General features: G+C 44.0%; 1 protein-coding gene across 1 annotated transcript; it reads left to right on the forward strand.

Moving 5' to 3' along the window:
* The first annotated feature begins 18,092 nt into the window (after nucleotides 1-18,092).
* Nucleotides 18,093-22,109, forward strand: Defb115 (defensin beta 115). The gene is made up of 3 exons (XM_038329231.1): nucleotides 18,093-18,493; nucleotides 20,160-20,324; nucleotides 21,974-22,109. Exons 1-3 carry the CDS (start codon nucleotides 18,400-18,402, stop codon nucleotides 21,985-21,987), a joined length of 273 nt encoding a protein of 90 aa, XP_038185159.1. The 5' UTR covers nucleotides 18,093-18,399; the 3' UTR covers nucleotides 21,988-22,109.
* Nucleotides 22,110-24,799: the final 2,690 nt, after the last annotated feature.

The raw sequence follows: 24,799 nt of genomic DNA on the forward strand, positions 1-24,799 counted from the left end.
GTGTGTGTGTGTGTGTGTGTGAATGAATATGATATAAGAAGCTCAGGTTAGAGGGGACAGGGTTAGCATGGAAAGCAAGGGGACCACGGGGACACGTGAGTTGTGAAGGCAAATAAAATTCTGAATCTCTAAAAGAAGCCTCTGGCAGGACAGGTTAACGACAGACTTTCCTCTGTGTAGCGGCACTGACTTCATGGTCAGGACCTGGAGGCTTCATCTTCTGATGTTCTCCTCAGTCATTAACCAGTTTTAAGGTCTTGAGATCCCATGTCAGTGGCAAAGAAAAGGGCAATGAGATTTCTGGTCAATAAGGATGAAGCTGAGGAACTCATGGCCTCAAAATACCTTGGAACGAGGGGCTTGGGGCTACAACTGATTTGGTAGAATGCTTGTCCCGCACTCAGGAAACCCTGAGGTGAATCTTCATCATTATATAAGTCACAGGTGATGGCCCAAGCCTGCAGTCGCGACAGGTTGCAATGTAGAGGCGGGACTGTCAGAAGTTCAAAGTCATTCTGATTACTTGGCCGGCTGCAGACCAGCCTGACCTGTGCGAGTCCTTGTCTCCCAAGATCAACTGGAACCGTCCTGACATTCGCTGACCTTCTCTCCACGGCATCTGATACACCCCACTTTTGTGAATGAGCAGTAGGCTGTATGCATAAAGCAGCCAGCCTAAAACGGACAATGCAGAACCTCAGGCCAATGAAGGAACGGGGCATAGGTCCTTTGAGAACAACCCTGAAGTTTCCTTTAGCCACCCAAAACGAAGAGCTTCCTTCCATGACATTTTTTCCCTTGAATGTTAGATTATTATTATTATTTTTTGCATCCAAAAGTTTCAAACAAGCTGAACAGTGAAGACAACGTCTACCCAAAACATAGGTGTGCCTATCAGAAAACTAAAATGAGTGATCAGGACAATATGGTCAAACACTGGCCCCTAGTAGATATTAAAAAATAATTTATCAATATTCTAACTGACAAGTTATAATTGTATGATTTATGGGGTGCTTTCCTTTCCTTTTCAGATTTGCTTTATCACTGCATAATCGTAAAGATAACAGGAGTGTAATGCCTTACCTTTCTCTAACTTTGCTACCAGCCTCCGTATAATTTGAATCCTCATCGAGAAATAAAATTTCACTCTCAGGGCCAAGGGTTTTCTATAGATAACTTGGTGAGGGGACAAATAAGGAAAAGATATCCGGTGTTCAGGAGATATCTCTAAAGGCTACCCATCCTGATGTTCCTAAGGGCTACCCTGTACTGACTTTCCTAAGGGCTAACCTGTACTAACTTTCCTAAGGGCTAACTGTCCTGATGTTCCTAAGGGCTAACCTGTACTGACTTTCCTAAGGGCTAACCTGTACTAACTTTCCTAAGGGCTAACCTGTCCTGATGTTCCTAAGGGCTAACCTGTCCTGATGTTTCTAAGGACTAACCTATACTAACTTTCCTAAGGGCTAACCCGTGCTGATGTTCCTAAGGGCTAACCTGTCCTGATGTTTCTAAGGACTAACCTATACTAACTTTCCTAAGGGCTAACCCGTGCTGATGTCCCTAAGGGCTAACCTATACTAACTTTCCTAAGGACTAACCTGTGCTGATGTTCCAAAGGGCTAACCTGTACTGACTTTCCTAAGGGCTAAGCTGTACTATTTCTGTCTTACTTATGAAGCTAGATATGGTCTATCATGTCCTCAATTAAATGAAGGAGAATGATGTTTGTAGGCATGTAGAAGTACCAAAATTTGGGTCAAATTTTTTACCTGTAAGTACTGTTAGGATGAGTATTCTATCAAGAAAAGAAAATAAATATAAGGGACAGAGTGAGAAACAATGTTAGTGCAGTTGTGAACAGCGATAGAAGAAGGATTAGATCTTGTGCAGTTGGGGGAGGGGAAGATTAGACGGAGAGAAAAAGACACTGCCATTCATCTAAGAGAGAAAAGGAGTGATTAAATGCTTTATTCATAAATATGCAAATAGCTATATCCTCTGATATGGAAGAAGCCTTCTAAGGCTAAAATCAAGAGGAATGAGGGACTAGAGAGAAGGCTCAGTGCTTAAGAGCACCTGCTCCTCTTGCAGAAGACCTGAGTTCAGTTCCCAGCACCCATGTGGGCAGCTCACACTTCCTAGAACCTGATGGCCTCGTCTGGTGACTGAGGGCTCCACACACATATGGCATGCAGATGGACATTTAAAAAAATCCTAGGAAATCCTGGAGAGTAGCTGAGTCTGGTGTTTATGACTAGGTGGGTGTAAATGACACGAAGCAAGGCCAAGACCCAGTCTTTGATGAGGTAGTGAATGGTACCCTCGTAAAACTGACCCCGGTCAGAATGGATATTATTATTATTTTTTTTTTTTTAAAAAAAAGGCTGGAGAGTTGGCTCAGTGGGTGAAGTAGCTGGTTCATAGGAAGGGAGTTTGTATTTCTGGAAGCCCCATAAAGCCAGGTGTGGTTTTTGCACCTGTAATCCCGGTGCTGCTCTAGTGAGATAGCAGGAAGAGACAGGAGCGTCTCTAGATGCTAACAGGCCGGGCCATCTGAGGTACCTGATGGAAAAACACAAGAGATTCTGTCTGAAACAAGGTCGAAGGCAAGGATCAGCTCCTGGAGTCCTCTGGCCTCCACACGCACACACACACTGTAAAGATAAACATGAACTAAAGAAAAGAAAAGGCTGCCAGTGAGAACCTGGAGCAACACATCCTTCCACGGTGTTTTTGGGATGGGAAGTTATATGGCTCTGACACATTCTAGTATGGAGTTCCTCAAAAACCTAAAAGTAGACACGGGCTTAGCGGCCGACTGCTTTTGTGCGTACATCCAAAAGAAGAGCAATGAGCATGAATCGAGATCCCTGCATGCCAATGTTTATTCCCGTGTTGTTGGCAGCAGACAGCACATGGAGTGGGAGGCCACTGGGGAGGCCGAGGGAGGCTGGCAAATGGATACCCAGACACAGTTATGCAGAAGCAGTAAGTCCCAGCATTCCATAGGCCAGTGTGTTGATTATAAGCATGGCAACCTAGTCTGTATTTTATTAATAAATAAGACAAGGGCTCAAGTTTTCCAAACAGAAGCAATCATAAGTAAGAAGAGCTATGAACGACCCTGACTTTATCAGCACAAACTGTATTTGTGTCCTGATATAATCACGCCGTGTCTCAGGCGCAATGATGTGCCACACGAACATTTAAAGATACACATGAGAAGACGGACATGTTAACTTCCCTGGTTTACATTCCGTATTATCCATCATACACATGTACAGGATCATTATATGATAGTTCATAAATATGTACAATTAAAATAATAACAAAACCCATGGATACCCCAGCGCTCACTTGAGACTGAAACTAGCCCATATATTTTAATAAATCAAAGGACATAGGTAAGGAATGTGAGCCTGCTAAAGAGAATTCTCATATCTCAGAAACATTTGACTTGTGTCCTGGCTGTAGAACTTAAGAGCATACCCTTTGTTATCTGATTTCTGATATAAACCAAGATTGATTGCATTAGCTCCTGGTCATTATTCTGGGCAGTGTTTATACCCCAGACACAAACGGAGACAAGTTACTGAAGTGTAGTATCAGACACAGAGAGTGGGTGGTCCAGGTCCTACGCATAGGATGTATCCATGGTAGCAGAAGTGACAGGCAAGGGAGAGTGTGTCTTCGCGGTAACCACCCCGTCTTTGGGTGTGCTCACAGCAACAGTGGTCTTGGGATCTATTGGCGTCATAGGAGTAGTGGGAGGAGTTCCCGCGGTTTCTTTAGATCCATTTCCTTTAAAATTTACTTCATCATTAAATTTGGTGTTCAGTGAGACAGAAAAAGAGTTTGGAAGTGTTACATTCTCTGGGAAGGTCAAGGAAGGTTGTGGCCGTGGATGTTTTTCTTTCATCAGCTCTAGGGGAATACAGCATGATGCTTTGTTCCTGCACAGCAGTATGTACCTTTCGCCACCCAGACAGCGGATTCTGCAGCGCCCTAAATTGTTCTTCCAGCATTTTGGTTGAGACCAGCCAGCTGCGGGGAATACAAAGCAAGTAAAAAATTTAATTTTAGCGTAAACGTAACTTTCATTCAATCAAAAACTTACCTCTGCCCTAAAAGTCATTGAGCGAGACAGACAAGAAGACATAGAACCTATTAAAATTGTGATGTACGCCCTCAAGATGATACAGGGGAAGCTAGGTGAAGTGGTTCGTGCCTCAGAGAGCTGGGGGAGGGGGAGGGAGAGAGAGGGGGGATCACATTTGGAGCTATTATGTAAACCTAGACTTTTTGTTTGTTTGGTTGTTAAAAAGATTTATTTATTTATTAATTATCTACCCAGTAGATACCTGCATGTACACCTTCAGGGCAGAAAGAGGGCACTATATCTCATCATAGATAGCTATGATGCCACCATGTGGTTGGTGAGAATTGAACTCAGGAGGAGCAGCCAATGCTCTTAACCTCTGAGCCATCTCCCCAGCCCCTTGGTTTGGCTTTTTTAAGACGGAGTTTCTCTGTGTAGTCCTGGCTGTCTTAGAACTCACTCTGTAGACCAGGCTGGCCTTGAACTCAGAGATCTACCTCCCAAATGCTGGGATCAAAGGTGTGAGCCACCTAGACTCTTAAGAAGGGTGGAAGTGAGCATGAAAGGTTCATAGGAGGCCAGGATTGCTTCTGGGAAAGAAGCAGAGATGCTTGGTCTGCGTGGAAGAAGCTACCAGGCACACGTGAGAGGCTTCAGGCATGGCGACAGGTCTGACGTACGCTGTGCTAAGTCTGGAGTTCTTTTTTTTTTTGGTTTTTCGAGACAGGGTTTCCCTGTAGTTTCTAGAGCCTGTCCTGGAACTAGCTCTTTTAGACCAGGCTGGCCTCGAACTCAGAGATCTGCCTGCCTCTGCCTCCCGAGTCCTGGGATTAAAGGCAAGCGCCACCACCGCCCGGCTAAGTCTGGAGTTCTTAAGGCAGCAGAGAGTATAAGGTAGCAGTGCCAGACCCACAGGCCCTTTACAGGTGAACTGTTCTTAGTTTGTTCAGAACACAAGGGACAGTCCCTGGCCTCACTCTGTTCTAGGTTAGTCAGTTCTGGGAGTCTCGGTGGTGGACACGGAAGAGCGGATTCCACAGATGTGCTCGAAGCACCTCGAGGGCAGCCTATTGGCAAATAGGTGGTTTGGATGCAGGGTCAGAGAAACAACACATGGAGAAATCAAAAAGAACTGCTGGATTCTGAACTGTGAAGGCGGAAGAAGACGTGCGCTGTTCACAGAGCAAAGAACAGCTGAGGAGACGACATGGTGGGCCAAAAGTGGGCCAAGTATTTGCTTTGGGGAACAGGATATGGTAAACCCAGGGTGTCAAGTAGGCAGTAGGGTCTCTGAAGAGAGGCCTCAGCTGAAGATATGTATGTCAGAGTCAATGCTGATTGCTAATAGTTTCAGCCGTAGAGTCATATGAGAGAAAGAGTTCCTGCTGAGTTTCCGTGTCAAGAGACCAGAGAGAGGCTGGGTCTGTAACTCCCGTATCTAGAGCTGTCAATCAGTCCCCACTACCGCGCACAACTGGGCACGGTGCTGAAAATTTGCAACCCTGGCATTCTGGAGGCGGAGACAGGAGAATCGGGAATTCATCCTCGGCTAGGCATGGATTCAGTGAAATTTTATAAATCCTTGAAAACACAGTTTTAAAAGGATATTTGAGTGGGTAAGTGCTAACGGTGTCAGGAAATTGGTGAGTAGGTGCACATTTTTATACAAATGATGAGGAAACTGAGGGAGAGCAAAGAGAAAAAAATTGCTTTCTAGCAATTTCAAAACGTCCCATGTTTTTGACTATGATGTCACAGTCAGACATGAGTATGGTTGCTAATCATTAAGCTCACATGATACATCAATATATGATTCAGATATTAGAGCACAGACAGAGCTATGTATAGATGTGAAAAGCACTAAAATCTAAACGTTCTGACTGTGCACATTTACCATAAGTACTAGAGCATTCATGAAATTAGTAATAGTGACTGATTCTGAAGGAAGAGGCTGAACTAGCGGTTTTGGCCTGAAGGGCGTGTTTTTGTTTGTTTGTTTCCCTTACATTATCATATTGTTTTTTTGAGGCATAAATCAATGGCAGTATTAGTATTTAATAAAACATATATTTCAAAAGTATCATTATTAAAAAGAGGGGATATGTACACTCTTGGCGAAGACATACTTCCTTGGCTACAGAAAGAAGGGCTGAGGAGATAGTCCGAAGGCTCCTGGGATGAACGTTTACAGTGATAAGTGAATTCTGTCTTTTTGCTTATTCTCTCCTTAAGGCTTCAGCTAGAGCCAAACAGTCTTCCAAGTTCTGAGCCCCTGCTGTGGTCCTTGGGGTACCTGCGTAAACTAAAAAAACAGATCATAGTAGAGTCTGCATTCTGGCCTAGGATAAGAGATGATGCCTTGTGTATGAGACGATGAGAAATGGTTTGCAAAGAGGAAGGGATGTGTAGGGTGATTGAGCACTCCAGGAAAGACACAGCTTACCAAATGGGAAATATCACGAGTGTGTGTGATGAAGCAGTAACCAGGCAACTCGAAGAAGGAAAAGGAATTACCCACACTGATGTACTGGACAAGTACTGAGGGTACAGGGCTTGTGTGTTGGAAGTCTACAAGTTCAGGGGAGATAATTAGGACCAATGTGGCTGCAGTAAGCCGAGCAAGGACCACACTAAGAAATAAGAAGGTCTTAGGGCCAGATTGCAAAAAGCCAGTTGGCTATTGCTGTGCTTTCATAATGTACATGATTGACCCATGCAAGCAGCTCACACGCTTGGCCATCTTGACTAGAGATGATGGAGGTAAGACTAGGAAAGGGACCCATCAGGAAGATGGGCATGACATAAGGGAGAGAGAGAGGGTGGACACCTGAGTCAGAATGCCCCAAGTGGAGCTGGTGAGAGCAGCTGAATTCTGGGTGGAATTTGCAGGTACCTGTAACTGACTTCCTGAAAGATGTGAGCAACCCAGAAACAGAAGCATTAGAGATAATTCCAAGAATTTAGGTAAAGCAATGAAATGACATTAACTGTGAGGACTCGAGACGGCAGGAGATTTCCCTTTAGAAGAGCAATGGTTATTTCCCCAGAGCTTGGGTGTGTTATGTTCTCAGGATGCACGACCATTACCCTCAATATGCGCAAAATCCAAACACAGAGAATATGAATGACACTTCGAAGCCTGAGGCAGCAGCCTCTGGTGGACAGCTTGGCTTGGGAAACATGTGCTTCATTGACCATCAAACGTTCTATCACCTAAAATCACAGAAAGAAGCTCAAGGAGATTAAATTTCGGGACATAATCTAAAAGGGCAAACAAAAATAAAAGCTATAGACTCAACCTCCAAAACAAAAGCCTAGGCAGAGACAATGTATAGAAAACATTTTTAAAGATAATAAATTATATTTGAAATTTGACTCATCCTTATGCAACAAGATAAATGAAAATCAAATTCCAACAGCCAACATCAAATTAAATAGAGAGAAACTCAAAGCAATTCCACTAGAAAAAGGAACAAGACAAGATTGTCTTCTCTTTCCATATCTATTCAATGTAGTACTCAAAGTTCTAGCTAAAGCAATAAGACAACAAAAGGAGCTAAGGGGATAGAAATTGGGAAAGAAGAAGTCAAACTATCGCTATTCACAGATGATATGATAGTATATATAAGTAACTCCCAAAATTTTGCCTGGGAACTCCTACATCTGATAAACACCTTCAGTAATGTAGTGGATACAAGATCAACTAAAAAAAAATCAGTAGCTCTCCTGTATACAAATGATAAATGGGACAAGAAAGAAATCAGAGAAACATCACCCTTTATAATAGCCACAATATAAAATATCTTGGGGCAACTCTAACCAAACAAATGAACGACAAGAACTTTAAGTTTCTACAGAAAGAAATTGAAGAAGATATCAGAAAAGGGAAAGATCTCTCATGCTCATGGATAGGTAGGATCAACATAATAAAAATGGCAATATTACCAAAAGCAATCTACAGATTCAATACAATCCCCATTAATATCCCAACACAATTCTTCACAGACCTTGCAATAACAATACTCAACTTCATATGGAAAAAACCAAAAACCCAGAATAGCTAAAGCAATACTGTACAATAAGGGAACTTCTAGAGGCATCACCATCTCTGGCTTCAAACTCTGCTATAAAGCTCTAGTAATAAAAACAGCCTGGTATTGGTGTAAAAACAGACATGAGGACCAATGGAATCGAACTGAAGACCCTGACATTAATCCACACACCTATAACACCTGATTTTTAACAAAGAAACCAAAATGGCACAATGGAAAAAGGAAAACATCTTCAACAAATGGTACTGGAGTAACTGGATGTCAACATGTACAAGATTGCCAATAGATTCGTATCTACAGCCATGCACAAAACTCAGTCTAAGTGGATCAAATACCTCAACATAAATCCAGTTGCACTGAACCTGATAGAAGAGAAAGTGGGAAGTGTTCTTGAGCGCATTTGCACAGGAGAGCACTTCCTAAATATAACACCAGCAGCACAGACACTGAGAGAAACAATCAACAAATGGAACCTCCTGAAACTGAAACGTTTCTGTGAGGCAAAGGACACAGTCAATAAGACAAACAACAGCCTACAGAATGGGAAAAGATCTTCACCAACCCCACATTGGACAGAGGGCTGAGCTCCAAAATATATAAAGAACTCAAGAAACTAGACATCAAAATACTAAATAATTCAATTTAAAAATGGGGTACAGACCTAAACAGAGAACTCTCAACAGAAGAATCTAAAGTGGCTGAAAAACACTTAAGGAACTGCTCAACATCCTTAGTTATCAGGGAAATGCAAATCAAAATGTCTCTGAGATACCGTCTTACACCAGTCAGAATGGCTAACATCAAAAACACTGCTGACAGCTTATGCTGGAGAGGATGGGGAGAAGGGGAACACTCCTGCACTGCTGGTAGGAGTGCAAGCTGGTACAGCCACTTTGGAAATGAGTATGACAGTTTCTCAGAAAATTGGGAACCAATCTACCTCAAGACCCAGTGATACCACTCTTGGGTATATACTCAAAGGATGCTCAATCATATCACAAGGAGACTTGCTCAACAATGTTCATAGCAGCATTATTTGTAATAGCCAGAACCTGAAAACAGCCTAGATGACCCTCAACTGAAGAATGGATAAAGAAAATGTGGTACATTTACACAATGGAGTATTACTTAGCTGTAAAAAACAATGACATCAAATATTCTAATATAATCTGTCATTTTCAAATATAAATTGATCATACATTAAGCACATAAGAAATATTTTTATGTTGAATGATATAGCTATATAAGAAAGCTTATATTTACTGCTATGTATTTAAAACATAAGTATGTCATAGAACAATAATTTGGACAAATAATTTACACTGCATTTATTTAGTGAAATGTTATATTATCACTGAGAACATTTTCAAAAAGCACCTCGTAGAGGAAAATAGTGATTGCATCATAGGAAGTCTGTAAGTGGGCTGCACATTTGTTGAAATGATAACAAAATCAAAGGAGAATAATGGGAAAGATGTTTACTTTTGCTTCCAATGGTTTCAGGTGTTTCTGTATTTTTGACCATGACTTCATAGTCAGAAACGAGCATAGACATGAGGCCTTTGGCTCTCGTGCTATATCCACAGTGAGTAAGATGGAATAGTGCAGGCCAAACCATTTCATTCATGAAGGTTAAAAAAAATCTTTGTAAGCAAATTGCTACACCTCCGGATTAATGAGTCTGTTTTCTTTGTCCATGGAAGCTCTTTAAAAAATTGATAGGCAGGGGTTCAGAAATCTAGTGGAATGTATTTTCCGACCCCCAACCACAGCCCCTGAATTCACACCCTAGGAGCCAGCATTGCACATAGCAGGTTGTAGATCATAATAGAAAACACGCAGGTAAGTGGCTGGGAAGCTAACCTACAGCTGGGGGTGACAAAAAGAAGCCTTTGATGGGTCTCTCTCTCTCTACCTCTCTCTGTCTCTGTCTCTACCCCCTCCTTCTCTATCTCTTTCTCCCCACCCCTTCCCGCTCTCCAAAGGAAAAAGCAGACATTAGTTTGCAAGTTTCCCCTGGAGAATTGCTGGTGACAAAGAGCTGTGACCCAGCTGTAGTGCAGCAATTAAACAAGAGGAAGAAACCCCGCTTTCCCCAAAGTTTATGGATCAATTAAAATAGAAAGCCTTATCTAAGCATGGTGGCATATGCCTGCCATCCCAAGACTAGGGAGACTGGCACAGGGAGACTGCAAGCTGGAAGTCAGCTTTGCTAACATTCGAGATCTTGTCTCTTAAAAAGCCCCTAAGGCGCATTGCCTGTCCATTTGCAGAACAAACCACATGGTTCATTTACAGATGATTTTTTAAGAGGCTACAAGGGACAAGCATGGAAATAGATTCACACCTACTAGAGCATTTAGGAAATTAGTGGCACTGATTGATCCCGAAGGGGAAGACTGAAGTGGGGTTTCTAGGTTGGAGAGTTCCTTTAGCTTAGACTAATTGTGTTGATATTTTATGCATAAACTAGTGGCAAACATTTCTCAATTAAAACCAAAAGCACCAGTATTTTTTTTTGAAGGAGTGGAGGGGATAAGTGCTTCATATTGACTTGAAATCAGAAGCTCCTCATCAGCCACGTGTTCCCCCACCACATCTTTATCCTTTTATGGATCACAAACTTAATGTCTCTTGCACAAGACAACTCTGCAGGATATACAGGCTGTGTTTGTTTACTGCGTCTAAGACCATGAAGTGAGCGTCTCCCTCTGCTGGTGGTCTCAGGACTAAGAGTTTAGGAGGGAGAGAAGGTTCCCACTTGTAGAGCACAGCCGCGGAACAGCTGCAGAAGTGGAGGAAGGCCAAGCTGGCAGGGAGTGGTTGTACAGAAAGATCTCCAGGCAGCTCAGACCGTGGAGCAGATTCTTGCCTTCTGGAGACTCATCTCGGAGGACTCCCCAGATGTTTGGATGCCCATGACAGAAGGATCTCAGAGAGTAGGGGCAAGGGCTGCCAGAAGAAGAAAGACCCTTTCTCCTGTTCTTTCCCAAGCCAAGGTTCTCCTTGCATGATGCTCCCTACCCCCAAGGAACCAGGGCAGGGGCTGTAGGCTGTGTAACTACTCACCCTGACTCCATCACCCTCATTTCATAAGGTCCATTACCTTTAGTCACCCGAGTTAGCAACCCACAGAGAATGAAGGCCAGCGTTGGGAAAATCATGGCTCCTGAGAGAGAACGCTCTATGTCCTGAGAAGCCCAGAGAGCTTTATCCAGCAAGGGATCTAGGCTGTCACCTTTATGGGCATCAAGAGTGATGAACCGGAGAAGGAAGAATGCCATGCCACCCCTGCTGTCGGACCATTCATTTGCATGACACAATCGTGCCCGGCATGGAGATTATTAAAGGAAAAAGAAGTCTGATGAGACAGGACATAATCCTGTGTGGTTTGATGGAAAGAACTCCCAAGAGGAAGTTTCCTGTAAACTTAGTTAGATGGGGTCAGTTTCTTTTCTATCCATGTGCAGCTGTATGTTTCCAACAAGAGTAGAAAGGCTCGAGAAGGTACCTCTGCGGCAGACCAGTGGGTCACGGTATGCAGGAAACGGTGGGCTTTTTCTCTGGCTGTTAGCCCTAGTATGAATCCCTGTGAAATAGAGAGATGCTTAAAAACTAACCAAACAAGCAAACGAACAAAAAACCTTTATGCCCCAACTCCATGGATTATTAAATAGAAGGGACCAGGAACTGGAGTCAAAATAGAAAAGCAGGCCTTATTGAGATTGTCTTTTCTCCATTTCACATCCCCACCAACTCCATTGGTTCAAAGAAATAACATTGAAACAGTACATGGGGAGAGGAGAAATGGTTTTTTATTTTATCTTTGTTTTCTTGAGACAGGGTCTCTTTACATAGCCCTTGCTGTCCTGGAACTCACTCTGTAGACCAGGCTGGCCTTGAACTCACAGAGATCTGCCTGCCTCTGGCATGAAAGATGTGCACCATCATGTCTGGCTCTTTTTGTTTGCTCATTTATTTTGTTTTGTTTTGTCAAGAAACATTTTTAAAAACTCAAATCCAAAATTTTACCTTAGGAAATTAGAAAAAGAAAAGAAAATCAAACCTACAATGAGCAGAAGAAATGACATATCAAGAGATAGAGATACTCATAAAGATGAGCCACTAAAACCAAAGACAGCTCTCTGGAAGACACAATGAATAAACTTCTATGAACTGGAAGGGCGATTGTAATTACCAACCCCATGGCAGTAAGAAGACAGTAACAACTGCATGTAATAATATACCTCCAATTTTTATTAATATATGAAATAAACCAAGTCCTTGAAAGACAAACAACCTGGCAGTGAAATAGGTCCCTGAACAATCCTGTACCTGACTAAAAAGTAAATTAACAGTTTCCAATCTTCCATGAAAGCCATAAGCAAGTCCAGATAGCTTTAATCAAGCAGGCATGCTTCCTATCCAAATAGGCAATTTTCCAAAGAAGATATATGAATGTTTGATAAAGGTAAAGGGTTGTTCAGCTTACTAGCAATGGAATGAATGTAAAATAGAACTGTAAGATGCATAGCCAGGAGAAAGTGGCTTACTAAGAAGACAGGTCATTGCAGGGGCTGGAGAGATGACTCAGTGGTTAAGAGCACTCACTGGCTGATCTTCTTCTAGAGGACCCAGGTTCGATTCCCAGCAAAGATATGCAAAACAACTAGAATAAAGTCAACAAAATAATGTCAAAATGTCCTTATTTGTCAATTATAAACTTAAATGTAAATAGACTAAATTCTCCAATTAAAAAAATAAAAACAGATCAGACAAAAGAATAAAGAAGCACAATCTAACCACAAGCTGCCTTCCGGAAGAAACTCACCTCACCAACATACGTGTGTCCAGATGAGCAGAAAGTCAGAAGATGGTATTCTAAGAAAATGAAAACTTCAAGTCAGCAGGAGTAGCTATACTTATATCTAATAAAAAGAATTCTGGGACACGCACACACACACACACACACACACACACACAAAATATCAGAAAAAACAAGGCCATGACTGAAGGAACAATTCAACAAAAGATACAATCGTACAATTATCTGTGTACTTAATGCAGGGCATTCAGTTCTATAAAACAGACCCAAAGGTAAAGAAAGATAAGCTTCAGTGCAATAACAGTGAGAGATTTCAACACTCCACTCTCACCAGTGGGCGCAGTAAGCAGAGAGACCAATGCAGAGGCTGGAGAAGTGAGGTGTGCTGGAGACCAGATGGACAGAACGGTCATCGCAGAACTACCCATTGTGTACAGACAGAACGGTCATGGCAGAACTACTCATTGTGTACACATGGAACTTCTAGACTATGCCACACTTTAAGCTACAAAACAAATATTCAAAAATTAAAAATTAAAAGATAGTCTATATATTTTCTTACCACAATGAGATAAAACTAGAAGTCAATAATGTCATGAAGGGAGTATAATTTTTTTTTTTTTTGGTTTTTCGAGACAGGGTTTCTCTGTAGATTTGAAGCCTATCCTGGAACTAGCTCTTGTAGAACAGGCTGGTCTCGAACTCACAGAGATCCGCCTGCCTCTGCCTCCCGAGTGCTGGGATTAAAGGCGTGCGCCACCACCGCCCGGCTTATAATTTTTTTTTTTAAGAAAGAGTGTTTCACTCTGTAACCCTGGCTGTCCTGGAACTCACTATGTAGACTAGCCTGGCTTCAAACTCACAGAAATCAGCCTGCCTCTGCCTCCTGAGCTAAGATTAAAGATGGAGCACACCTTTGAATGAACTTAAAGGAAAACTAAAGACTGCGAGAAAGTGTTTTCTGATGTGGGAGGTACTTCTGTATGTGTGTTGCTTTATTGGTTGGTAAATAAAACTGTTTTGGCCAGTGACTTAGCAGAGTAAAGCCTGGAGGGAAATCCAAACAGAGATATATAGAGAAAATAGGTGGAGTCAAGGAGATGCCACGTAGCTGCCAAAGGAGAAAAATGTAGCTGCTGGAAACTCTTGGTAAAGCACAGCCTTGTGGTGATATACAGATTAATAGAAATGGGTTAATTTAAGACATAAGAGATAGGTCAAAATAAACCTACGCTATTTGCCAAACAGTGTTGTAATTAATATAGTTTCTGTGTGATTATTCAGGTCTGGGTGGTTGGGAAATGAGCGAACAGCCTCCATTTATCCCCTCTCCCAAAAAGTGTGTCCTCAGGGTTAGGGAACATCTATTAGGGGTTGTTTATAACTTGTATAGGGTTGGGGTTGGAAATTAAGTAGGCTGAGAGATCTCTTTAAGAAAAAGCAGGGGGGATTGGATGGGATAATAGGTAGATTAGTGTGAGCACTTGTGAGCTATTATTTATAGACAATTTACATTGGTATAGATTCTTGTATACTGATACAAATTCAAATCATATTTGCTATATTGAATATACTCCTATTTCTGTTTACAATATTTATGCACCTATGAAAAGTTATTTTGTTATATTGTATGCATGAGTGTTTCTACCTCCACTTAAGACATTTTGTATATTGATACAATTTTAGGGTATATTTACCATATTGCAATATACATTTCTACCTCTGATCAAGATACTTATACATTGTTTACATTCTGAGGTCATTGTCCTCATTTGCTGCTCATTTGTTTAAAGATTAATGTTTTAATATGAAGCTTTAGTCTTTAAGCTTTATAGGTACTAAGGATTATAAGTCAATGGTCATCCATGTTTTCCATGTTAGTTAGACTAATCAGGTTCTTTAGATGTATAGAGATTATATTTAACACAGATAGGTAATCTTCAACCACTTCAAAGAACTATAGAATATGCCATTTAAATAATTTAGGATTCTGTTGACGTGAAACACGATTGCTCCTGGAAGCACCAATCTATTCCCGAGAAAATGCTGGACACTGACCGAAGACACTCCACTTGGAGCTTGTTTTCTCCTGGGCAAAACTGGTCTTTGGGCAAAGAACTGCCCCTGCCTTGACCACTTGACCACTTGACCATGGTGTCCAGACTGGACAAACAGAATACAAGCAAAAAGACTGCCAGACCTTGCCAAGACTGGGTAAGATGTTTTTTTTTAAAAATTTTCCTGCCTCTAAAACTGGTCTGTCGGTTACTCTAGGCCTTAACCAAAGTTGGTTGCCACAACATTACAAAAGAGACTTTGGGTGATTGCCCAGTTGTCTCTGGCTACTTTTAAAAGTTGCTTGATTGCATTTCCTGTTTACTCAAGTAATATTATCTCCCTTCTCAGGTCTTCAATGGGGTTGAAGACTAGATAGTCGCAGTTAGTTTCCTCTTATGACTTTGCCAAGACATTTCTAATATAAGACTTAGACTCCTTGGGATAAAATAACTATTAAAACATTTAGTATATGTTTCTTGATTGATGTTGTTCATGCTGGTTGTAATTTTAATTTTTATACTTGATATTTGTTCTTATTGTATATAGTTTTGTATTAGGCTTAAACTCTTTTATCTAGATGGGGGGGGTGCTGTGGGAACTCCTTCAGCCAATAGTCTTTAAGATACTGGCCCACTTCAGATGTGGTCTCATGTACTCTATATGTAGATGTGAAGTGTGCTAGGCCCTCTTGGCTGTTGGATTCAGTTCCAGTTCCCAGTGCATACAGAGGACTGTGGATAGCTACCCTTTCTGTTTATCCCCAAATAAATAAACCTTTGTTATACTCCATTCTGGGCTAGTGTGGAAATCTTTCATACTGCAACAGTTTTCAAACTATGTATACAGTAAAGAGCTTATGTCTAATGACAAAAAGCGGGGGGCTCTGGAAATTAAACAATCAAAATCAGCTTGTATAGGCAATGGGCATAAGACAATGATAGACATTTAGCCAAGGAGATTATAAATGACAAATACTTGAAAGATTTCCAACATCATTAGCCAGTGAAGAAGTGCAATTTGAGCCAGACGGTGGTGGTCCATGCCTTTAATCCCAGTACTTGGGAGACAGTGGCAGGCGATCTCTGTGAGTTCGAAGCCAGCCTGGTCTACAAGAGCTAGTTCTAGGACAGTCCCCAAAGCTACAGAGAAACCCTGTCTCAAAAAACCAAAAAGAAACAAAACAAACAAACAAAAAAAGAAGTATAGTTTGAGACCAGGAAGACACAGCATTCTAGGATGCAAACAGTGTGAAGTGCAGCTGGGTGGATCACTGCATACGGGAGCTCAAGGCACAAGGATGGAGTCTGAGGCCAACTGGGGTTACGTCATGAGATGAAGGCCAGCCTGAGCTACTTACAGCGTGATGCTGCCTCAAAAAGCAAAAGAGTGAGAAATAATACTTCCATCCTAGAAAATACGACACAAATGTTTCATAGTGTGGACTGTCACTCAGCAATGAAAGGAACAAACTTCAAATAAAAAAAAATCAGAAGGCCACAGACTAAGATTCCACACACCCAGCATCCTCAGAATTTCAAAAGATGGAAACCCAGTTGGTTTCTAGAAATCACAGATGGGGAGGTGGAGGCCTGAGTGACCGGAAAGGATCTTAGTAACCATGTGTCCTCAAGAAAGTCAGCTGTCCTCCCTGAGCTCAGTCTCCGGTTCCACAGAAGGATCGTTACCAGTTTTTCCTCACAAACCTCGGTTGTTTGGGTTTCGTCTTATGAACTCAGCCAGGCCATCTACAGCCTGATGTTTCCCGTGTTTTCCCAGAGATCACCCCGTTTCACCAGTCTGAAGGGTATTCTGTAAAATAGCACCAGATCTGGGCTCTGATTTGTCCTCCTGTGAGAATTAAACATGGTTTTCTTTGCCACCTACAAATCACGCTGCCAGCCATACCAGCACACCCCAGGGGCATGCCATCCAGCCCAGATACGTTTCAGGTGGTGAAAATGACACCAGCACACACCAGGGGCATACCACCATCTAGCCCAGATATGTTTCAGGTGGAAAAAATGAAGTCAGATTTGAAATATCACTTAAAAGTAACTCTGGCTCCATATCTCAGCCGGAATGCATTCCATAAGGCCGTGTAAGGGCTGATGCAGGTGGCCCTGCCATTTCTGGGATTTCAGCCTTGAGCTTTCCTGCCTTGGGGCTCGGCCCTCTCTGTTCTCTCTGCCTGGAAGACTCTACATTTAGGTGAGTCAAGTCCTCGGGACATTCAGGTTTCATTTAATGTCACTTCCTCATAGATTCCTTTCTCAACTACTCTGCCTAAAGTATCTACACATGCCACACCACACACACACACACACACATTCACACCATGTCACACCACACACATATCACAAACACATGCACACCATGCCATACACACACCTCACACATACATTCATACCACATGCACTATATTATTGCACAACACACACACATGCGTGTGCCACACACACACACACACACACACGAGCTGTCACCCAACTTGTTTCTTCCCTGCTCACACTTTGACTCTGAACATGGTCTGGGATATGAATGAAGGTCACACATTGTTTATTCTCCATCTTCTTCCTCCTGCTTCTTATTTATTTGGGTACAGGCTCTTATGTAGTCCAGGCTGGCCTTGAACTCACTCCATGATCCTCCTGCCTTCACCTACTTCCCCTGTCCTGGAATGGAGCTGAAGGTTGGGCTTCTGCCAGGCCAGCTCTGCCAACTGAGCCCCATCTACAGCCCACCTGCCTGTCCAGCCAAGGCTTTTTAAAAGAAATCCTTTTATTTGTTTGACAATTTCACACACTTAAACAGCGTACCTTGATTCTACCCACCCCAGCACCCCTTCCCACACACACCCTGCACCCCTTGACCTCTCCCCTTCTATTGCTATCTATTATTGCTGACCCTATGAGTCCAGTCGGTTCTGATGTTGTAATACTGCCCAAGATTAGCAGCACCTGCTCCGCATGCGCAGGGCACACAAAGACGACACTAGTCTGCCCCTGCAGGGCCCTCAGGCTCACGGTTGTCCTCAAGGCCACCAGTGTGTGGGGCGGTGAGCTAGAAAAATCTCACCTCCACCCGTGGCAAACATGGGGCAGAACTAGGCAGAAGGAGGGCGGCAGGGAAGGCTTCTTGGGGGCTAGACTCGCACTGTCCACAAAGCAGCAGGCTTGCTGGCCCCTTGCCAGAGGGATTCCAGAGCTGACCCTGAACACTGCATGAGCTGCTTTCAGCGGTGACCTGCAGAAGGCAGCCCGGGTGGTGCAACTCTCTGCCAGCCTCGGATTTATTGCCCGTGACTAGGCCCTACCTCGGTCATTAAAACCAAAAGCAGTCGGAATTTTCCCAGCACATTCAGCATGCTGCCGACTCGCTCCTCAGCCCTCTCAGGACACATTAAGCTCTGGTTTCTGACCTTAGCTGTCCTTGTGGTCCTGGCTCAGACTTCCCCAGGTAACCAAGCGGTGGTGAGAAGGGGAAAGGGGATTCCATACTAGCCTTTGGGAAAGCAGGAGCTGCTGAGGTCTGCTGAGAGAGAGCCATACTGTGCCTGCATCTTTGGGACTGGATCTAGCATGGTGGGAGAGTTGCTTGGGGAATGTGTGAGGCTCTGAGTTCACCCTCCAGTGCTGGGAGGAAGGAGGGGAGGGAGGCAAGAACGGATGGATGGTGGGAGGGAGGAGGGGAAGGAGAAAGGGAGGGAGGAAGGAGAAAGGGAAAGAGGGGGTGCTAGGAGGGAAGAAAGAGAGAAGGGAGGGAGCAGAGGAGAGGGAGAGAGGTGAGAGTAAGGCAGGAGGGAAAAGGGTATACGGGAGGAGGGAGCAGAGGGAGGTAGGAGGAAACAACAGGAGGTAGGAGAAGAAAACGGGAGGGTGGAGTGGAGGGTGCTGAGGAGGCCTGTGGGCTGCCTGTGGCCACAGTGATGCTTCTTTTTAGGGAGGCTGGGGAATGCAAGCACAGAGAAAGCAAGTGCCTTGAGATAGCGCCCCCACCCTCGCAGCGCACATCAGTGCCTCTGCTCCCTATATCCCTGTCTGAACCCAGTCTCTCACTTCAGTCCCCTCCACTGGTACCATGCATTACAGTAGCCAGCGTGTTTACATCCTCTCTCCCTTGAAGCAAGCAGAGGAGGCATCTTGTTCTTAGAACACGTGGTGGGAAATGTGTGGGTGGACGTTGGTTCATCGTGAGCTAAAGGCATGAAGCTGTCGTTAGGGTAGGGGAGTCTGGATTTCAGCCATCCATCATCAGATGTCTTCCTTAGTCACGCTCCACGCAATAATAGGATGATCATTAATTATTATTTGGGATAGTGTCTCACTGTATGGCCCTGGTTGTCCTAGAATTCGCTTTCATTGAAACTCAGAGATCCACCTGCCTCTGCCCTCCAAGTTCTGGGATTAAGGGCGTGCCCACCATGCCTGGTACCACCTTATTTTTTGAGACAGCACTCTCTCTAAACCTGAAACTCGCAGATTGGCTAGACTGGCTGGTCAGTAACCCCAGAGATCTACCTGGTTCCACTGCCCCAGTGATGGGGCTACAGGTGTGTGCTGCTGTACCCAACTTTTATGTGGGAACTGACAGCCCAGACTCACATCCTCATACTTAGGCAGCAAGTGCTTCATCCGCTGAGTCAGCTCCCCAACCCAGCTGCATCATTTGCTGCTGGGTCAACCTCACAAGGTGAAGGTCTTTGCCAATTATTTGTTGTTGCTCTAGAGAAAGGAGGGGAAGAAGAAAAAAATCTATTCTTGGTTAGCACTGATTGCAAACTGGGCTAAATTCCAGAGAGAACAATTGAGGCAGAGGAAGGAGCTGTGGCTATGAGACATTTCAGAAAATGGCAGTGCACGGGCTCATGGGATACTGATGTAGAAAGAGAAGTTGAGATGAACTTGATTTTCCGGTTTGAGTGTCCTGATGAGAGAGAACACTAGCTTACCTCCCAGGAGAGAACTTTGGGGGAAGACAAGGAGAGAGAATTTGTAATTTACATTGGGGTCTCAATACCCCTCCCGAACCCACCGTTCTCACGGGCCTGCCGACATCCTCAGGATATACAGGTGTGTCCTCCTCACATAGTTCAGGATTCCTCTCTGCTTGCTCACTTTGACAGACGGGTGGCTGAAAACGTGCTTTTATGGAATGGGCAAATGCAGACATGAATGCAGGTCAAGTGAGAAGAAGAAAGAGAGATGTGGGGACTCCACTGTTTGCTGTCTCCCAATATCAAAGTCGAAACTATCTCACTTGCCCCCAGGCAAAGAACCGGCAAAGAAGGGTATGTATCATGTTAGACTCCCAGCTTGAGAGCTTCAATGGTCATCAGGGCCAAGTAGGGACACATAGATCCCTGCACTAATCTTCAGGTGCTGCTGGGCTGCAGAGGGCTCATTAATCGATGTTCACTGCAAGGAGTCTAAGGTACAGATCCATGACAGGGCATCTACATAAGCCAGCACCTAGTGTTGGCTTTGACCCCAGCACTGAGGGAAAGGAGTTCATGTCAGCCTTCAGCCCATCATCGAGCACTTTTTGGGTTGGATAACATGACCAATAATGTCAGTTGATAATATTGGTTCTTGTAGCATAAGAACTTGGTGGCATCTAATTCCTGTATCCCCGAGACTGTGAGCAGAAGCTTCCAGGTCCCTGAAAGTTTCCAGGTGTAAATTGCACCTTGGCTGCAGATTCTTACGTGATGTCTCATCCTAGAGAGACAGGATGAGCCAATAGGATCCAGAAGTTCTCCTCTGCCCTCTTTAGCTTAATGCTTTGCTTTATGGGCTTTCAGTCCCTAAGTCCATAGTCACAGAGGACTGCCCAAAGATGGTCAGTCGTGTCCAGTGAGCAGGAAGCAGCCACTCCTGCCCCAAGAAGACAGGAGGTGACAACAGTAAAAACAACAGACAGCTTAGCTGATGCCGAAATTTTTCTTATGTGCAAGGAATAAATACGATGCCTTTTGGCCAGAAGAGGAAATGAAGTTGCATAGTTTGAGGCGGCAGGATGGTCCTTCCAACTACTTCTCAATGCATTTCCCCATCAGTTCACAGCATGTGTTCCCTCCTCCACTGTAATCCTACAAGGAGGAATTTCACAGATGTCCTTGGGACATCTAGAGTGTGGAGTTGACAGCCATCACACCCTGAGTGTACCTGCTAGGTCTCAGAAGCTACACAGGGTTGGGCCTGGTTAGCACTCGAATGGCAGAGCAAACTAGAGACTGGATCTTGGGTTTGCCCATCTCTTAGGGAGATCAGTGGTAGAATAGCCCGGCTAGGCTAGGGAAGTGGGCCAGGTTTCCCAAGACACTAAGGAAATAGCTAGAGTTGTCCTGTGAGGTGGAAGGCTTTATTGAAACCACCGACAGGTGAATCGAGTGGCAATACATAGGGCAGATGACCCTGCCAGAGTCCAGTGACACCAGGGTGAACTATTGGTATGGGACACGGAGAGGTGCTTCCAGGTTAGATGTGCAGGTCTTGACCCCATCCTTGCCTCTGTTCATTGTGTTCAGACTCCAAAGATGCATCTAACACTTGCATGCTCAGTTTCCAGTGTTCTTTGGGGGTGCTAAAGTCCTTTAGGATATGTACTGGGCACCCCAATCTTATCCTATCCTTGTCAAGATCCTTGGGAACATAAAAGATGTTCTGGACCCATGTCATTGGGTGTCCTGCTCTTCCTAAGGAGTACACACCGTGTCAATATGTCTCCAGACTCACAGTTATATAGACGCGAGGAGGGTGCGGAGGAAATCTGGAGGCATCAATAGGGCAGGCTAAGCCTCCTTACCAATTGTGGCTTCCGCTCATCTCTGAAATGAAGAACAATGGGACTGTTCGGGTGGGCCCTAATGCTGTATGATTAGTGTTCTCATGAGAGGAGGTTCAGACCTAATTGTTTGAAAATCATTATGACACACAGGAGGGTCTTGCTAAGACCCAGGAAGACCCTGGTCATCGGCCAGCCAAGGAGAGATGCCAAAGAGAACCAGCTCTACTGATATTTGCACTTTGGATTTTGTCCTCAGAATTGTGAGAAAATAAACTCAAGTCACCCAGTTGGTGGTACTTTTTAATGACAGCAATTAAATGAATGCAAACACACTATGACAGTCATGTCCTAAATGTTGCCCTGAAGTCCAAATCTGAAAGTTTTAATTTTGCTTTTAAAAATTTCAAAAGTGGGGCTGGGAAGATGGCTCGGTTGGTGAAGTGCTTGGTGTGTAAGCCTGAGGGCCTGCATTTGACCCCCAGTGCTCACTTAGGAAAGCTGAATGCTTTCAGTTCTGGTGTTGGGGAGCAGGATGGGAGACTCACTGACTGGCCAGCCTTTCCCACGTGTTGAGATCCAGACTCGTGGGGGACTTTGTCTCAAAAAGGAATTAGAAGGTGGTTTGTACCAGGCTTTTTCTTTTGAGCCATCAGCCAGCTCCCAAATCATAACATGGAGACTTCTTACAAGTTATGAATGCTTGGCCTACCCTAGGCTCCATTCTGGATAGTTCTTTTAACTTAAATTATCCTGTTTCTCTTTATCTACCTTTTGCCTTGGGCTTTTTACTGTTTCTTTTTTCTGTGTATTTTATTCCTACTGTCTCTATGTCTGTCTGTCTGTCTGTCTGGCAGCCTCCTGGCTTTTGGCCCCAGGCATGCATGTCTCCTTCCTCCTCCTCCTCTTCTTCCTCCTCCTCTTCTTCTCCTTCTCCTCCTTTTCCTTCTCTCTCTCAAGCCTAGATCCCTCCAGATCCCTCCTCTTATTTATCCTCTCTGCCTGCCAACCCTGCCTGTCTCTCTCCTGCCTAGCTATTGACCATTCAGCCTTTTATTAGACCAATCAGGTGCCTTAGGCAGGCAAGGTGAAACAAACGCACCACATCTTTTCATAATTAAGCAAATGCCGCAGAAACAAATGAAACACACCTTTACATTGTTAAAGTACTTTCCACAACAGTGGCTGGTACCTAATCAACAGCACTGCTCTGTTCTGGTTTGCCTTCTGCTTCTACTGTATTGTCAGCACCACCACTAAGAGCAGCTTGTGGGGAAAGAGTGTCTTTGGTTTGCAGATTCCAGAACACTGTTAAGAGAAGCAGGACTCAAGGTGAAGAAACCCTGGATGAATGTTGCTTGCTTCCAGGCTCACTTTCAGATTCCTGGGTCTTGAGTTTAACCGGGTCAGCACTCATCCCTAAATGTGAACACTACACCCCAGAAAACCACTTTACAGTTTCATTTACAGACAGACAAAAAGAAAGGGGAAATAAGCCGGGCCCGGAAGATGGCTCGGTGGGTAAAGCACTTGCCGTTTAAGCATGAAGACCTGAGTTCAGATCCCCTATATTCATATAAAAGCTGGGTATGGTGGCATATGTCTGTCACCCAGCAGTGGAGATAGGTGGCTCCCTGGGGCTGGTCAGCCCATCTAACTGAAACAGCAAGCTCACGGTTCAGTGAGAGGCCTTGTCTCAAAACTAAGGTGGGGAATGAGGGAAGGGTGAGGGGTTACTTACGGGAGCATGGGCCACTCAAAGGCACCTGCATCACCAGACGCCCACCCAAATGGGCGAAAGTTCACAAAACCTGGAACTCTCTGTGTTGCCAGTTAGGGCTCTTGGGTCAGGTTCCTTTTCTCCACTGATTGAAGAATGAAAAAGCAGGAAATAATTGTCATGGAGAGTTAAGAAGTCTAAAAGCAAGAGTGCATGCATGCACGCACACGCGCATGTGCATACACACCACACACACACACACACACACACACACACACACGTGTACGCGCGCCTCACAAGTGAAGAGGGGATTCAGTAGCTGAGCTCTGTCTCTTTGTAACGGGCTGGGGGTCGGAAGTGTTTCTGGTCCCCCTCCCCTCATTTTGCATCAGTTAGTTTGAACAAAGGAGAACAGGATGGTTGGTTCACACTCCAGTCCAGGGCCTGCCTGGGACATGTATGGGCAGGTCAGCTGCAAGGGTGCCCACCATAATAGGGGAAGTGTCAAGGAACTCTGCCAATATTTGTCCTGGGTGAAGAAGAAGCAGGAAGTATACCATATTGTTTATTTCTGATGTCTTTTCCTATCTGCCTGCCTATCAGGGTACTATCTGGTCCCCATATTCTCTCTTTACTTAACTCACAGGAAAATTGACAAGTCAGTGTGTCTCTTCAAGCTCTTTACTGCTTATGTAACCTTGTGGGGGTGTCTTGTGAATCTGGTACATTTCAGGGACTTCCTGAGACTTTTGAGTTGTTCACTACCTGAGTCTTAAGCCTTCTTTTTAAACTTCTCAAGGGGCTTCCTCCAAGGATGTTTCAACTTGGCAAAACTGCTAGGCAGTTAAGACAACTGCCCGAGAAAGTAGGCATAATGCAAAACATGTGTCCTGATACTTCATTCGGCAATTCCAGCCCCAGTGACACACCTCCTCCAACAAGTACCAAGGAGGAGTGCTTAAACTCCTTATTCTATAAATTGCCTTGGTTATGGTGTTTTTACAGCTATAAAAAAAGTGACTAAGACAGATGTCATTAAATATTAACCATAGTGTTGTCTCTAAATACTGCACGGAAGAACATCTCAACTATCGTGCTGAATCCAGGATCAATATCTTCCAAATATTAAATTTTATTTCTCTACTTTTAAATTCTTTATCATGTCCCCAAATTTCTTTGTTCTGCCTTGAAACCTGGCCTCTGCCAAGCGCTACCTTTCGGTGTGACAAATGATCTTAATATCAGTTCATTTCAAGGAC

This window comes from Arvicola amphibius, chromosome 5 (genome assembly GCF_903992535.2).
Source record: "Arvicola amphibius chromosome 5, mArvAmp1.2, whole genome shotgun sequence".
NCBI lineage: Eukaryota > Metazoa > Chordata > Mammalia > Rodentia > Cricetidae > Arvicola > Arvicola amphibius.

What these genes read in the sequence shown, in the direction of transcription:
- Defb115 (XM_038329231.1), top strand. Translation starts at nt 18,400, where the DNA reads ATGCTGCCGACTCGCTCCTCAGCCCTCTCAGGACACATTAAGCTCTGG. An exon ending in CCTGGCTCAGACTTCCCCAG is followed by an intron (nt 18,494 to 20,159) that starts GTAACCAAGCGG and finishes TCACTTTGACAG; the next exon opens with ACGGGTGGCTGAAAACGTGC.